Genomic DNA, 16,259 nt, shown 5'->3' on the forward strand with positions numbered 1-16,259 from the left:
AGGGTTCTAAGACAATCAAGTTAAACAGGTTCTTTTACTCTTGGGCTTCTCAGAGCATTTAAGACAAGCAGTAGTTAGCAAACTAGTTACATCAAATCACCTGGGAAGTATTTAAAACTAGCAAACTAGTTACATCAAATCACCTGGGAAGCATTTAAAACTAGCAGACTAGTTACATCAAATCACCTGGGAAGCATTTAAAACTAGCAGACTAGTTACATCAGATCACCTGGGAAGCATTTAAAACTAGACCATTTTGCCTTACCAGACATCCTGAATCAGCCTCTCCAGGACTGAACTTAGGACTCTGTATTTAGGGAAGTGTATGCAACAAAACGTGCCTAGTGCCCCTGCTGTGCGGCCAAGGTTGAGATCCACCATGCACTGTGAATCTGCTAAAAGGATAGTAGGGGCACCATTCTCCCTTCTGTCTTTTGACGTTGGAGCCCCTCTTTTGGAGATCCTTTCTTGAAATTGGTGGTCTCTGGAATACATTTTGGGTAGTGTTTCTATCAAAGTTTCCATTGTTTGTTAGAAATAAGGGGGAGATATATTCATTATTCTAAAATCAACAAAAACTGAGTTTTCTGTAAAATTTCATAGGAGGGACAAGTCATCCTCTACCTTTGGCAATTCTGAGCTAAATAATAGTGATGAAGAGTTTATTATAAGCTAGTATGCAAAATTTCATGAATTATTTTATAGTTCTGTTATCAGTATACTTCTCTATATATCCATCACTATAGATCTTAAACTTGAAGTCCAACTATTGCTATTAATATTAGCCAACACTAACATTGGCCGAACATGTTTTTATCTTGTAAGATAATGTGAAAGCTAAATGTACCTCTGGAAACTCAAAACAATTGTTTATAAACAGGTACTATTGATAGTGGCGAGGGCAAGATAACTTACTTTTAATAAACTAATAACCATGTTAATTATTGAAGTAAAAACCAGCCTAAGTAATACGTTTTCTTTTTTTGAAATGGAGTCTTGCTCTGTTGCCCAGGCTGGAGTGCAATGGCATGGTCTCAGCTCACTGCAAGCTCCAATTCCTGGGTTCGAGTGATCCTCCTGCCTCAGCCTCCCAAGTAGCTGGGGTTACAGGTGCTCACCACCACACCCAGCTAATTTTTGTATTTTTAGTAGAGATGGGGGTTTCACCATATTGGCCTCGAACTCATGACCTCAGGTGATCCTCCTGCCTCAGTTTCCCAAAGTGCTGGGATTACAGGCGTGAGCTACCATGCTTGGCCTAATACATTTTCTAATACTAAACTAGTTCTGTAGTTCATTATAGATGTGTGTATCTACATGCACGTATGTTCCTATCACCTGAATTTCCTTTTTCTTCGTCTAAATGGACAGATGTAATGATGTGTGGTAGTCCGCATGGTACCGGGGGTCATCCGGAGTGGCTATCCAGTTTGTAGTCTACGCTTTGGACGAATTCGGTCCATGGGAAAGGCAGATATACTGCAGACGGTTAATATACAACAGTTGTTGTAGGGAAACAGCAAGACAGAGAGAGAAATAGCACCTATAAAATATCAGCAAATGTTTCTGTGTGTATGTGGGGGTGGCAGTGGGGTTGTATTTTCTTAAGCTGTGCTACCAAAGTGATTTCTCTGTAAATATATTTGTTTTGACTTAGAGATAAAGCTGAGCTGTAGCATTCAATGTAGAATATTGGGCTCTAACTTCCGAGACAGTCAGGAGGAGGATAGAATTGAAAATAAAAATTAAACTATTCTCCCTGCTCTATTTACAACTGGTAATATAACTTGAAAAGTAGCAATTTTCTACAATACCTTTAAAGGTAATGTTGTCTCTTTAGTTTACTTTTGCTGGGTTTATTTTCCACATTGGGGGCTGGAGGGAGATGAGAGGGGAGAGTACCATTTACTGGGCACTGATTATATGTTCGATGTTTTATTCCCTTTCCTTCATTTCATTCTCAGGGTCATATCCCTAGAAGGTAAGTGTCACTGTATCCGCGTCTCAGACCTTGGAGGCTGAGGGAGGCTGTGCTTTTCTAAGAACAGCTGGTCAGTTGGTACGGTCCGAATTCAAACCTGGATCTGTGGGACTCCAGTGCCTCTTCATTTCTCCCCCTATACCAGGCCTCCTCCATCTTCTCAAATCCTATACCACCTCCACCTCCTCAGCCCAGGTTTTCCCTGTATGAATATATGTAAGATAAAACTTTGCTAGTCAGAGACATACCTTTAGTGCTATGTCATGCTTACTAACTGATTTCTAGTTCTTGATGCACTTGTCTTTCCAACCACAGAATAACTAAAAGTAAAACAGTGTCATTCTACTTATGCTTTAATATGGCAAGCAACAACTTTATGTTTTGGAAGTAGATGGGTAGAAATTATGTGAACTGAAATTTCTTAGCATACAATTTCATAATGCTGTCCTTGGTTTGTGGATTTTGAATAGTCTTCAGGAGACATATGAAGCAAAAAGGAATGAATTCCTGGGAGAACTGCAGAAGAAAGAAGAAGAAATGAGACAAATGTTTGTTATGAGAGTGAAGGAGAAAGAAGCTGAACTTAAAGAGGCAGAGAAAGAGGTAAGCCATCTGTCCTGCTTCCAAGGGAAAGATTTGTAAGAGGGAGATTTTCTTAGTACTTCACACTTTAGAGGATTTCATGATGGTCCAAGTACTTTCTTTTTTTTTTTTTTTTTTTTTTTTTTTTGAGATGGAGTCTCGCTCTGTCGCCCAGGCTGGAGTGTGGTGGCCGGATCTCAGCTCACTGCAAGCTCCGCCTCCCGGGTTTATGCCATTCTCCTGCCTCAGCCTCTGGAGTAGCTGGGACCACAGACGCCCACCACCTTGCCCGGCTAGTTTTTTGTATTTTTAAGTAGAGACGGGGTTTCACCGTGTTAGCCAGGATGGTCTTGATCTCCTGACCTCGTGATCTGCCCGTCTCGGCCTCCCAAAGTGCTGGGATTACAGGCTTGAGCCACCGCGCCCAGCCGGTCTGAGTACTTTCTACATGCATTTTGTCACAAGTGACCTACCAACCTGGCCAGGAAAATGGGTCAGATATTCTCATTCCCACCTTACAGATGACAAACAGGTTATAAAAGTTAAAACTATTTTTGGGGTGCTGACAAGTTTGATGGGTGCAGCACACCAACATGGCACAAGTATACATATGTAACAAACCTGCACGTTATGCACATGTACCCTAGAACTTAAAGTATAATAATAATAAAAAATAATAAAAATTTTTAAAAAAATGTTTTTGTAGTCACATACCTCGTTAGCAAAATCGAGACTAAAACTAGATCTTAGGTCTCCAGATCTGATCATATGGCCTGTGTAGCTCTGTATTTCTTCAATTTACAAGTCTTAAAACATGAGATTTGGGATTCTGGGACTATTATTATCATCTTAGTCTATCAGCCAACTCTTCTAGACTTTGGCACTGTCTGGGGGACATGCTCTGACACAAAGTCTGCACCAGTGCTTCTGCCCTCATGGGGCTCGCACTCCCTGCTCCAGTCTTACCTCAGTTCCCTCCCCTGGCCAGATTAACTGCTTCCTAGAAGTTAACATAGATTTGTACTATAACACTCATCCCATTGTATTTGAGTGTGTGTGTGTGTGTATGTATGTGTGTATGTACGCTTGTGTGCATAATGTCTATTTCTGCTGGTCAATAATGAGTATCTGAAGTGTTTGAACTATATCTATACGTTTCTAAGTGAAATCATCTAAATTTCCTCATTTTCTTGTTTTAATTTATTTTGTCTAAAAACTACTGAAACTTAGAGGCTATTTAAATAGCTAAGCACTCAAGATGGTTTTGCTGCAGAGAAAGTTCAGCCTTATTTGTTGTTGGCTTCAAGAACCAAGGGGATGCTGGGTAAAAAATCTAAAATTATCTGGAATTCCTTCCTTTCCTTTTCTTTTTCATTTCCTTTCTTCTTCCTTTCCTTTTCTTCTTCCCTTTCCTTCCCTCAAGGGCCAGAAATTTCCCAACACATTATTTAAGTAGCTAATTCGTAATGCTTATATAGATATGTACACACACGCGCACACGTATATACATATGTATATATATACACACACACATATATATGTAGTCATTGTATATATCTCTAAGTAAATGTTTTTTATACATTTTGAAAAAGGACCAGAGGTAAAGAGCCAATTTTACCACTGGGGTGAGTTTTTTTGTTAGGATCATAATTAATTTTGGCTAGGTGCGGTGGTTCACACCTGTAATTCCAGCACCTTGGGATGCCAAGGCGGGAGGATCACGAGGTCAGGAGTTCGCAACCAGCCTGGCCAATATGGTGAAACCCCGTCTCTACTAAAGATACAAAAAATTAGCTGGGCGTGGTGGCGCATGCCCATAATCCCAGCTACTTGGAAGGCAGAAGCAGGAGAATTGCTTGAACCCGGGAGACAGATGTTGCAATGAGCTGAGATTGAGTCACTGCTCTCCAGCCTGGGCAACAGAGCGAAGGAATCTTTAGTCCAAGGAGTTCAAGTGTCACAGGAGTCTGGGTCTCTGAGGGATGTTCTTCAGCCTCCCAGCCCAGCTCCTCCAGGAAGTCAACAAAACGGTACTTTACACCTGTAATTAAAGCCAGTGCAGCCACATGACACATGTTTGTTTGTTTGTGTTCTTTTTTTTAAGATGGAGTCTCATTCTGTCACCCAGGCTGGAGTGCAGTGGTGTGATCTCAGCTCACTGCAACCTCCGCCTCCCGGGTTCAAGCAATTCTCTGCCTCGGCCTCCCGAGTAGCAGGGATTATAGGCACCTGTCACCACGCCTGGCTAATTTTTGTATTTTCAGTAGAGATGGGGTTTCGCCATCTTGGCCAGACTGGTCTTGAACTCCTGACCTCGTGATCCACCCGCCTCAGCCTCCCAAAGTGCTGGGATAACAGGCGTGAGCCACCACACCTGGCCATGTTTTGTTTTTTGAACAGATCCAAAGAACTTTACGTCAAATGGATTTTCATTCCGTTCACCAAGCCTGTCTTCTTTTTCTCTCCAGCTTCATGAGAAGTTTGACCTTCTAAAGCGGACACACCAAGAAGAAAAGAAGAAAGTGGAAGACAAGAAGAAGGAGCTTGAGGAGGAGGTGAACAACTTCCAGAAGAAGAAAGCAGCGGCTCAGTTGCTTCAGTCCCAGGCCCAGCAATCTGGGGCCCAGCAAACCAAGAAAGACAAGGATAAGAAAAAGTAAGCAGGTGTCACCCCCATGTATTGGGGACCTCTAACAGTTTATTCCTCTTGCATGTCTCTACTTTTCCCATTCACAGACTGGAAACTGGTCTTTTACCAGAAAGATAAAAGCAAGTATTTTCTCTACAGTGCAGGGAAGATGATGAAGGTTTTTAAAGTATTTTTAAAAGGTACACAAAGATTAATTTATGAAACTTGACCACATTGACCGAGCAATCAGGCCTGGAGGAACCTGTTGTCTCCAGTAGCATCTTCCACACCAACACTAGGAGTCTCGAAGAAGACAGGTTGATGTGTCTTCAGCACCCTCTGAAGACAATTCTCATGACTCTTGATAGAGAGCATCTTAAAATCACAGTTGTTAAAATTATTCTCCTATTCTGTGTTGTAAGACTTCGTAAGCCAGTCACTGAAAGTCTCGTTCCCAAAAGGAAACATTTGGAAGAGCTGCTAGTGGCCACTAGTTTCCTCTAAATTCAGTATGATGAATTGTTTTATTGTGAAATGGGATCCAAATGCCTATCCAGTTGACACCTCTGCCAACCCTCAAGCCAAACCTAAACCCACTCATAAAAGGTTTTTTAAATAGGGTCTTAATGTCATGTGCCAAAAGGTCAGATTCTGCTCTTGAGTTGGTCACTTCCTATGATACTCCAGTAGCAGCTGCCTGAAACCAGTGGGAGATTTAGCCCTGCCTTGACATTCTCCTGTGATTTGAAGCTGTCCTTTGAATCACATTAAGCCTAGTTTTACGTTACTAGCTATCGGTTTTGACAGGAAGCAGTATGGTAAGAATACCACTAAGGAAAACCTTTGTGGTATCTCAGTGGCAGATATGCAGATGCCGCCCTCCTTTGTCTAATGTGCGGTGCTTTTAGGGCAGCTATTTAAAGCAACTCAGAACTTGTTTCAGGAAGTCTTGCTCTTTCGCCTTACATGCCGAGGTTCTAGGGAGAAAGCTGACCATAAGTAAACAAAAACATTGATACTCAAGCACATAAAGAATGTAATTCTTTAAACACAGAGTACACAGGATCAAGTCTCTGCACAGTAACTGAAATGTGTTATAGGGAAGAGTGAGCACAGTGCTGTTGTCCACTTACTCTTGATGAATGTGCAGTAGGCTCACCCCTAAGAAATCTCATGTTGCCTGCAGTAAAAATAAAAATGGACTGCTACAATGACATACTGAGAGAGTTTTAAATCATGCTTTACCAACTTTGACATTCTGAGCTCTGAGACAGCAGAAAATGTATCAGCAGAGCAAGGGAGGAGGCAAATGTTCTGAACAATAGTAGAAGTGGTTGTGATTTTATTTGGAGTTGGCACAGATCCAAGTGACCAAAGGAGTTCAAGGCCCAAAATTTAGTTATGCTGGATTAATTCTGAGAGTAACAACCACATAGATTATAATCTAGTTTAAGAAAACCCTTTGTAGCTATGTGTGTCGGGAGAGCATCTAACACTCATGGTGATGTTCCCCATGCAGAGACTCAGAGATTACAGTGACTCTTCCAGTGAAGACAGATGAAAGCCATTTGGCATTGTACCTTTGTTAATCCAGACCAACCAAGGATATAGGGGTGTGTGTGTGTGTGTGTGTGTGTGTGTGTGTGTGTACGTACACATACATCTATAGGTATGAATGAGACAAAAAGCTGCTGACTTATAGCTTAGGAAACCCAAAGTCAAGTTTTTCTTTTCATCCTGAAGCACTCAGTGCATAAAGGTTCGAGTTTTAAAACTAAGAATGTTTCTAAAAGACCAGCAATGTTAAAAGAGTATTTCGTGTATACTAGACGTGCCTTTAAGCAATAAAAATTCCAAGAACTGATCATTATTGTGCCTCCATTTTAAAAAAGTTTATTTAGTAACAAACTTCCCAGTGTAGGGAGGTTTTTCCTTGCCCTTTCGGGCATGCTAGGTTATTTTCTTCCTATCCTGGGGCCTTACCAATGTGTAATGCTTTCAAAGTTTCTGTGAAGCCTGTGTGGATTCTATTTTAGCTTATTTATGTATTCTCATTTATTTTGAAGGATATTATACTCAGTTTGGTTCAGAGTAGTAACCAGGTTTTGCTCCTGACAATGGCACATATTGTTTGTGTAACTTTTTCTAGGTCCTTACCCTTTTCCACACTTTGCATTTGTACAGTGAAAGCAACTGCCAGTGGAGGCCTGAAGTGTCAAAGTAAAAAACAAACAAACAAAACAAAAAACTCACACCTTTTCCTGCCAGAGGCAGTGGACTGCGTTGGTTAGAGGGACCGCAGAAAGACAGTGGCCAGGCTGGACAGGGCAGCACTCTGAAAAGAGCTGGGCAGATGCCTCCTGGGATAGCTGGAGCAGATGTAGGAGTTACCGTTAGGAGCTGGCTTTGTTGTAGGTAGAAAACGAAAAGGCAGATGCTTACTTATTTACCTGCTATGTTTCCAGCTCAAAGCCTAACTTAGTTTTTCTAATAGTTTTAAATTCTCTTTTTTCTATTCTAATGACACACTCCTTTTTTAATGTAGGTAAGGCTTTATACTTCTCCTTGACCTGTAGTGGCATGAGAGTGTATAACATTTCCTAAGATGACAGGCAAAGTAGAACTAAACCCTGGCACTGCCATTAGCTGGCCCCACCTTCTGCCATCTCTGGCCACCAAGTCACTTTCCTTGTTTGCGGCTGTACCACAGTGGTGGGACTGCGCGGGGGTAAGTTGGTCAGTGGACAGTGTTTCCCTTTTCTGAAAACTGTCTGCACAATTGCCAGCAGCCATTTGCTGGTTAAGCTGCATCTATCCCAAAAGACAGTTTTAAAATTCATCATTCTAAAACCATACTTGTTTAACCAACCATCCACTCATCTTTAAAAAAAAAAACTGTTTTGATTCTTGCTAAGGAATAAAGTTGCATGTTTTGCACTTGCCTAAAATTAGACACATGGGCCATGGGTTTGGCATTGCTTTGTACCTAGAAGAGGGGGAAAGCTCCTGGCATTGCTGTATCTGTAACCATTACAGTGATTGTCTTTTTCCCCCTACCCAACTAGATTAATAGCATGTCCTCCATTCCCTATGTAATTTCAATCCCTAAACTGCGTTAGACCTTTTCTTCAAGTCAATTGTACAAAGGCATTTATTGTATATTTATTCTCTGACGCCTTCAGCAGCTCCGAAGTGGAAGATGAAGCTCCTATTCAGTACTAATGGGACACCCAAACCTAATAGATAATGGTTTTGTGTTATTTGAGAAAACAAAAGCTAAACAGTAAATCCTCCCACTAGACATGCAGTGGTTTCAAGAAGTCACTTGTGAATTCTAAATTACATACAAATGGAAACTAACCGTATGTCTTTAATTCAGTATTAAATTTTGCTTTTGCTTGTCATGTAGAGTAGCCTTCTCAAATTTTTGGTTTTAATTTCTGTCAATTCCATAATCATTGCATGAGCATTCACCATCGCTGAATGCTGGTGCTGTCGCTCCTAATTTTCCTTTCTTTTTAATTTATTATTATTTCTAACTTTTTTGTTTTGTTTTTTAACTTGCAGTGCAAGCTTCACATAAAGCCTGGCAAGCCAAGGATGTTCCCGCATTCACCTGCTTTTGCAGTAATATCGTATCTCTGCCATGTGTGTTCTTTATTTTTATTTTTATTTTTATTTTTTTTACCCTTCTTCAAACACCAGTAACTATTATTAACTCGTTTGCTGAATGTTGTTGGGTGGTAGAAAATGGTAGAACAAGGGAATAACCGCAAATGCTCTGTGCAGCTGGACTCTGTTTCCGGAAAGTAAATGATTTGCTTTTTATGCCTGTTCTGAATGGCAGCACGAAGCAGGCCTGTTACTTGTATGTCGCTTTGGACAGAGGAAAGTGGGGTAAAATGCTACCTGTACGTCTGACATGAAAACTTCTCACCGCCTCAGCAGCTGAACTAAAAACCTGAATAGCCATGACAAGAGTTTGCATTTTCTTGATGATTCATCTCCATGAGTGCACAATCCCTGAACTCACTGTCTTTTCTCCACACTTGTCCCAAGCCAAGGTAGATTTGTATGTAGACAGACGGGTGAGCAAGCATTATATTTTATTTTTACACTTGCATGACATTTTCATTTTCATCAGTAACATTATTTGGCCTGAGCTTGTGGGTCTGTTCAGACTGTCTCCTCTCATGGTTTGAAACCGCATCTGAATGCCTGCCTTCAAATCCTGGCCAAGTTGGAGTAGAGTAGACAGGCCTGAGAAAACTATGATTATGTTCACATTTACTGGTGCATCCTTGATCCTCTCACAGATAGACGTCTTAAAGGTTGAATCATATAACATTGGTTAGTAGAAGAACCTTCTACTAAGGATGATGGGCTTTCTACAACCTGCTTACCACTAACAGTAAGGAATCTTTCATAAACACACAGTTTATGAAACACACAGTTTGTTCCCAGTGGGCTTAGAGGGAGGCCCTGATGACTGATTCCAGGATACTTGTACTTCTAATAAAATTTTTCCCTAATCATGAGAAAATTTCCACAGATACTTCCCTCAGAAAATTTGCTATAAACTCTGTATCATTGGTAGCACGAATTTGAGGGAGACCTTGTCAACTTTAAGGTGGAAATAGGAAGGACCACAACATGACCCGTAAGTGAAGAAGGTAGACATTTCCTATTCAGCTTCCTTGCTTAGTCTCCTTTCAGTATTTGGCAATAAAAGAGAGAAGAAATAGAACAACTGAAGTCTCAAATCATTGTCTGGAGTATTCCTCACCTTGGCTAGCTCCACCTGCTCTTTGTCTAAGGCCCTTGCCTCATCAGGGATTGGAGCGGACCCACATGCCAGAACCTATCCTGCATGCCTAATTTGTATGGAAAAGTGCGTATTTCATCTCTTTTCTATACTGTTCCTTTCTGATGCTTATCTGATGCTTCATCTGTGTGATTGTTTTTTTCCCCTCTACTAACAAGATCCTCCCAGCTTTCTCTCTACATGTAGAAAGGATAACATTGCTCATGAACCCACTTCCCCTCCACATTTTCCTCACTGGTTAGAGATTAATAGGATAGAATATGCTGCATCTCCCCTGACACACACTTTCTTTTTAAAATGAACAAGTCTCTATTTTGATTTCAGCAAAGACTTTTTCTCCTTCTCTTTGTCCTCAGCCATACTTAGAGGAAAGAAGGAATGGTCTTCCATGAACTGATTATGCTTAATTAAGCAAAGTAAGGAAATTAGTTTCGTGGAAGCCTAAACAAAGCTGGAATAGAAGCTACACACTAGACACAGCAGCAGTCATAGTCTTCACACGTTTAGGAGCTACTGGACCAACATCCTTGTTTTTGCTTCTGTTTTTTTTAAATAATTCTAGTCTGGAGCTAACTGTGGAGCAGCCGAATAGTAGCTGGCATGTTGATTCAAACCATGGGCTGAATTTGCTCATAGGCTGTGCATCAGACAAAAGCTTGAATATTTGTGTTGTATGCTTGTTCCAACCACCGCTTGTGTGAGCATTTTTGTGGCTCGTACAGAAAGTACACTTTTAAATTGTTTCTTGCATCACTAAAATTTTTTTTAAATAAGCATAACAGCGAAAGGCATCCAGCTGACTTTTTGATTCCAAGATTGTTGGTTGGATTGACTTTTTTGCATTAAAATTTTCCCAGCAAAATAAATCATATGGCGAGTCAGAGAATAAAAAGTCAAAAGAATCAAATAGAAGCTTTTTTTTTTTTTTTTTTTTTTTTTAATGTATTGCTTCTGAACTTTTTTCTGCCACTGCTCCCCGGCCCTGTTTAGTTTGTTATTGCTGCTCTTCTTTTTTCTTTCTGTATCTATGCCTTTTTTCACAGTAGTCCTTGGCTCTGCACGGAATAAATGATACCCTCAAATCTAATTGGATGTGCTTTCGCCTTTGCATGTAAGTACAGTAGTAAGAAACCTTTGAGATCTTTCTGACTTTTCAAAATTAGAGAAAGCAAGTGGGATGGATGGATTTTTTTTTCTTTTCAAGGGGGGCAGGAAGGTAATGGTTTGAGTAGCCTTTGTTTTTGTTTTGTTTTAAAAAAAAAACTAAATATATATAAAAGGCCACATTTATATTTTTTTTCACAAGAACCACATAATAAATTCCACTTCTTGACCTGAATTTGGAAATCCGAAATTACCAATCCAGGCCAGTTGTGGTGGCTCATACCTGTAATCTCAGCACTTTGAGAGGCTGAGGTGGGCAGATCACTTGAGGCCTGTAATCCCAGCACTTTGAGAGGCCGAGGCAGGCGGATCACGAGGTCAGGAGATCAAGACCATCCTGGCCAACATAGTGAAACCCTGTCTCTACAAAAAATACAAAAATATAGCCAGGCATGGTGGCGCGTGCCTGTAGTCCCAGCTACCTGGGAGGCTAAGGCAGGAGAATTGCTTGAACTTGGGAGATGGAGGTTGCAGTGAGCCAAGACTGCACCACTGCATTCCAACCTGGGTGATGGAGTGAGACTCTCCAAAGAAAAAAAAAAAGAAATTATTAATCCCTGCCTGTGCTCTACATAGCCTCATGGGCATCATTGGATAGTTCAGAGGGCCCTTGATTCCGGCAAGGCAAGTAAATCCAGAATGAGAAATTACTATCTTCTACTAGAGAAAACCAAGAGAAAAAATTTTATGCTAAGATGCCTTTATGACCACTTAATTTTTTTATCTTAGTCCAGTGGTCTCTCCCTGGTGCTAACTGCTGACAGTGGCCACCTCTTTTTTGGGGGGTGAGGGGCCTACATAACTCTAGCTGGCCTTCCCTCACATCTTTTGTTAAAACATAATGGCCATCTTTTTGCTTCTTCTGAACTTTAGATCTCCATAACACATGTACTGTAGAATGTGATGGAGAAGCATTGATGAGAATTTATGGGCAGTTCAGACTGTGTTTTCCCAACTTAGGCTCTTTATAAATTGCTTAAGGTTTTCTCTTTTTAAAGGGCATTTCAACAATGGGAATTATTTAATGTAACAGTGGGCACAGATTACTTATCTTCCTTCTCTGCTTTGTGACTCACCAGCAGTAACACACACTCTCCACATCTTGTGCACCTCAAATGAACAGACTTGGTTTCCTTGCTTTCTTGACATTTCCATGACTGTTTCACATACAAACTATTGAGTGAGGTTTTTCAGCTGTTACCGACCCACGTCCTACTGTCTCTGTGTGGTCCTGCAAAAACTGTCCATTCCCACCCCTTTGCTTTGCCATTTGCAAGTGTCTGGAATTGTCAAGTCTGAGCTTTGAAAAAGTCCTGGTTCCACTGACAGGACACATTCGTTAGTTGGAATTAAGACCTACAAAGTCTAGTTTGTATGTAGGTATGAAGGGAATTTTTTAAATAAATTGAAAAGCTGTGAACAGCAGTAGAACTTTGTCTATTTCTTAATTTTAAAATATGCTGATATGCCTTAAACTGTAGTTGTAGATCCTTGTCATTTTGCTGTTTGAAAATAACCAATGTGTTTTCTAAAACTGTTGTGTAATCTACTTTCAGTGTTAATGCAGAATTGTCATATATGTAAGCTGCATGTTAGACATTTGTCTTTTTTTAAAAACTAAAGTAATTGTATTGATGTGAAGCATATCATTTTTTCAAATATGAAAGTAATCACTTAGCAACATGCTTGGTAATTTGGCATCTGTTAAGGTAGGAGAGTGGTGAACAGGTAATCTATGCATATATCACTAGTGCCAAGACATAAAGCGGGGGAAAATATATTTTTACCCAAACATTGTTTGTGTGCCCTTTTTTGTGAGTTCTTTTTAGTCGCTGCTTGGTTTGCATATGCACACGTGCTTACTGGATAAAAGAAACAAGGATAAGAGTCTCATGCTTTCCTGCCTTGTGTGGTGGACTTCAAATGGCTGCTGTCTGGGTTACACCAGTTTCTCAAAGATACTTGCCATGTGGTGTCCTGTACTTCACATATCATGTTATCACTTTTTTTCCCCCATACCTGTCCCTGTCCACCCTGCCAATTCATGTGCCTTGGTGCCCAGCTGAGGCATCGTCTTCTTCACTGGCCTCCTCTTCCCTGCTGCTGCTCACCCTCCCGTGGAGCTCAAGGAAGTCACCCCGTTAACTGACACACTGCTGTTCTTTCACAGCTTGTTGTAGAGAAGCTCCTTTTTTTCTTAAGCCATTAAGAATCAAATTTGAATCTGAACCTTTCTTTTTTCTCTTCTGTAGCTTCTTCTTTATGTAACCATCCTGTTGACAAGCCCTACTCTCTCCTAATGGACATAGAGCATTAGAAGAGCAGGAGCTGTCTGTTCACACGTGTTGGGGAAGAGTTACCTCATTTCCACCATCGCCTCCTGTTCTTTTAAAGTCTGGGTCAAATATTGCACTGCTGTTTGTATTTGTCAATGTCTGCCCATAGTGGATACTGAAGTGACTTACCACTACCAAAAAAAATAGTCATATTCAATAATATTAATTAAAAAGGAAAAAGGAAATTGAGCGAAACAGAAAACGTGGGCCAAGACCCAAGGTCTTGTGCTGGGATCCCCTTGCTTAGAACTATCATGTTCTTGAAGCTGCTGATCCAAGAACTGATGGACTGAAGACAGCGTGTACCCTAACCTGAGGGGGCCACCACGTCCAGGGCCCACAAACGTGATCTCATGGTATCTCCTGTCCTTTCTGTCCCATGAGCCACATTCTGAACAGCCTGATCAGGATTCTCAACCATCAGGTCATAAGATCTGAACAACATTTTCCTTCGTTTTATTAGTTTTATGGGTTGTTTTGGTGTTTGGGGTTTTTTTTTTAAAAAACAAAAAAACCAAAAAAAAACAAAACTTGATATTGCATGAACAGAGATGGCTGCAATTTTTTTTCTTTGGAGTGTTCTATTGATACAATGTTTTTATTTTTCAGCTGACCATCTGCCTCTTGAGAGAGAGAGAAGTGGGCATCCTTCCTTTAAATTCAGGAACCACTGTTGTTTTATTTGACTTTTTCTGTTACTTGCATCTCTTATATAAGTTGTTTTGGATTTGGGATTATGTTTTGGGGGTGAAAAATTCCAGTTAGTTCTGTTTTTTGTATTGGTTATTCAGCTTACTTTTGGTATCAAAATTATGCCAGTTTTAAGCTCACTTGAGTGAAGTTTAAGTCACAAGATTCTGTTTAATATGCTTTCCTCATTTTGGAAACAACCAAAAACTTCCCTTTTTTGTTACGGGATTTTGACCTACAAGTCCTAATCGTGTTTAAAATGTGCCGGTGTTGGGTAGATGACTTTTCTGCCTCTGGGGTTCAATTTATATTTAAAGATACCTTAAAATAACTTACTGGCCCATCCCTGCCTTTTTATTTGTTGTGAAGCTCTGTACCTTGTGTCCACAGTTTTTTACCAGGACCCATGTGTCTTGGACCATGGGAAATGAACCCCAAACAAGTGCATGTCTCTCCTCCCAGATAACAGCATCATTAACAATGGTTCTGATTCACATTGTCTTCTCGGAATTACCTAGGTGGATTTCTCTACAATTTCTGCAAAAAAAACCTGCTGAGAATCAAAGTATACAGACTTGATCACTGAAAATAACATCCATATCCAAACACATACTTCTGCCAGTTGAGTGAGCCTGTGATTTCTGATGCTGACCTGTTTGTGATGAGTCAGATTCAGGGCTAGATTACTCTAGTTAGCAGTCACTTCTTAGGGGCAGTTTTCATTGTGAAGGGACAATTTTCAAATTCATATGTATTATAGAGCATGGACATATATTTTGTTATCTTTCAGTTTCATTACTTGTTTATAGATAGGCTTATTTCCATCTTTACTTTTGAGCTCCATAGTAGGTAGGTCCTAAAAATACCGTTGGTGACATGAGTTGCATTTAATCAAGATCCTCAGGAGTGTTCCCCTCTGAATAAGAATGGTAACATATGGTTCCTTTAGACAGTGAAATGAAGAAGCAACAGTCCCTGCCTCTTGAATCACTTGATTCCTGGAAAGAGATTATTTAGAGCAATTGGATGAACAAGTTGGCAAGCTGCTTTCTTTACTTAAAAGGAAACTAAATGTAAGTAAAGTCAGATTCATGTGAGCCATTAAATGATCAAAATGTCATCATCAAAAGCCATCCCCTTCATTCTACAGCATAATCTGTAAGGACAGAAGTCTGCTAGTAATGTGACCAGTGGAGTGGGAAAGCAATAGCAGTTCCTTACCAGCTGATGCCACAGCATGACATCAGTTTTGCAAGTTAAACATGTAGGTCCTATTGTGTGAGACCACTGTCATCACTACGTATAAGTGACTTTATTCTGAAACTCCCTATTTTGATATTTTAACTTTATTCTATCATTTTAAAAACAAATTCTGCATCAGATTGTAAATATTTTTTGAGCAATATTTAAAACTCAAATTAGGCAGTATTTTAGGTAAGAAATGTATGTCTGTTGTTGCTATTTCCTTTTTTATTTTTCTGTTTTAGCTCCCAGAGAAGAGGAAGTATAATATTAACCATCTTAATGGGAGGGGTGGGGGAACAGGGTATTATCAGTAGGTCAGCCTCAGTCCAGTTGCCTCGGGGAACCTGATCATGTACACTTCTGGCCAGCCAAGTGCCTTGCCATCTCTCTTCCCCTAACATAGACTGCCATTGATTTGGCATTTTACCATAGGCAGTTCTTTTTCTCCAGTGTTGATAAAACTGGTAGGTTTTCTCCTGGCTGACCAAGTAAGGGAGGTGAAACCATCTTGGGTATAATTACTAGCAATAAAAATTATTGGCTTATCTCAAACAAGATTGTGGGGAAAAAAGCAGGGAGAAGTTAGCCATCTAAACCTATTTCCATTGGTAATAGGCTTTTTGTTCTTCATCAACCTTAAACAAATATTAGTTCTTTTCAGATACAGACTCTGCCTTAATACAAGCATAGTCTAGATGGTGTCCTTGAGATCAGCCCAGCACATGTGTAAAGGAGAGATCCAACTTTCTTAGTCATGGTGCACTGACCTGAAACAGGTCCTCACCCCCAATAATTGACCAAACTTCT

The 16,259-nt window shown here is 40.3% G+C and overlaps 1 protein-coding gene across 9 annotated transcripts in view; it reads left to right on the forward strand.

The window, feature by feature from the left end:
- Positions 1 to 14,538, forward strand: part of SEPTIN11 (septin 11) — a 90,387-nt gene extending 75,849 nt beyond the window's left edge. The window contains exons 8-11 of one of the 9 annotated variants that reach the window (XM_050790861.1): positions 2,452 to 2,584; positions 5,032 to 5,219; positions 11,061 to 11,128; positions 14,127 to 14,538. In XM_050790861.1, the coding sequence (XP_050646818.1) occupies positions 2,452 to 2,584; positions 5,032 to 5,219; positions 11,061 to 11,085 (346 nt within the window). In that variant the 3' untranslated portion in view covers positions 11,086 to 11,128; positions 14,127 to 14,538. Of the gene's footprint in view, positions 1 to 2,451; positions 2,585 to 5,031; positions 5,220 to 8,759; positions 12,978 to 13,433; positions 14,013 to 14,126 lie in introns of those variants that run through there. The other 8 variants (XM_050790865.1, XM_050790862.1, XM_050790866.1 and 5 more) reach the window with 8 other exon arrangements.
- The last annotated feature ends 1,721 nt before the right edge of the window (positions 14,539 to 16,259 follow it).

This window comes from Macaca thibetana, chromosome 5 (assembly GCF_024542745.1).
Source record: "Macaca thibetana thibetana isolate TM-01 chromosome 5, ASM2454274v1, whole genome shotgun sequence".
NCBI classification, from domain to species: Eukaryota; Metazoa; Chordata; class Mammalia; order Primates; family Cercopithecidae; genus Macaca; species Macaca thibetana.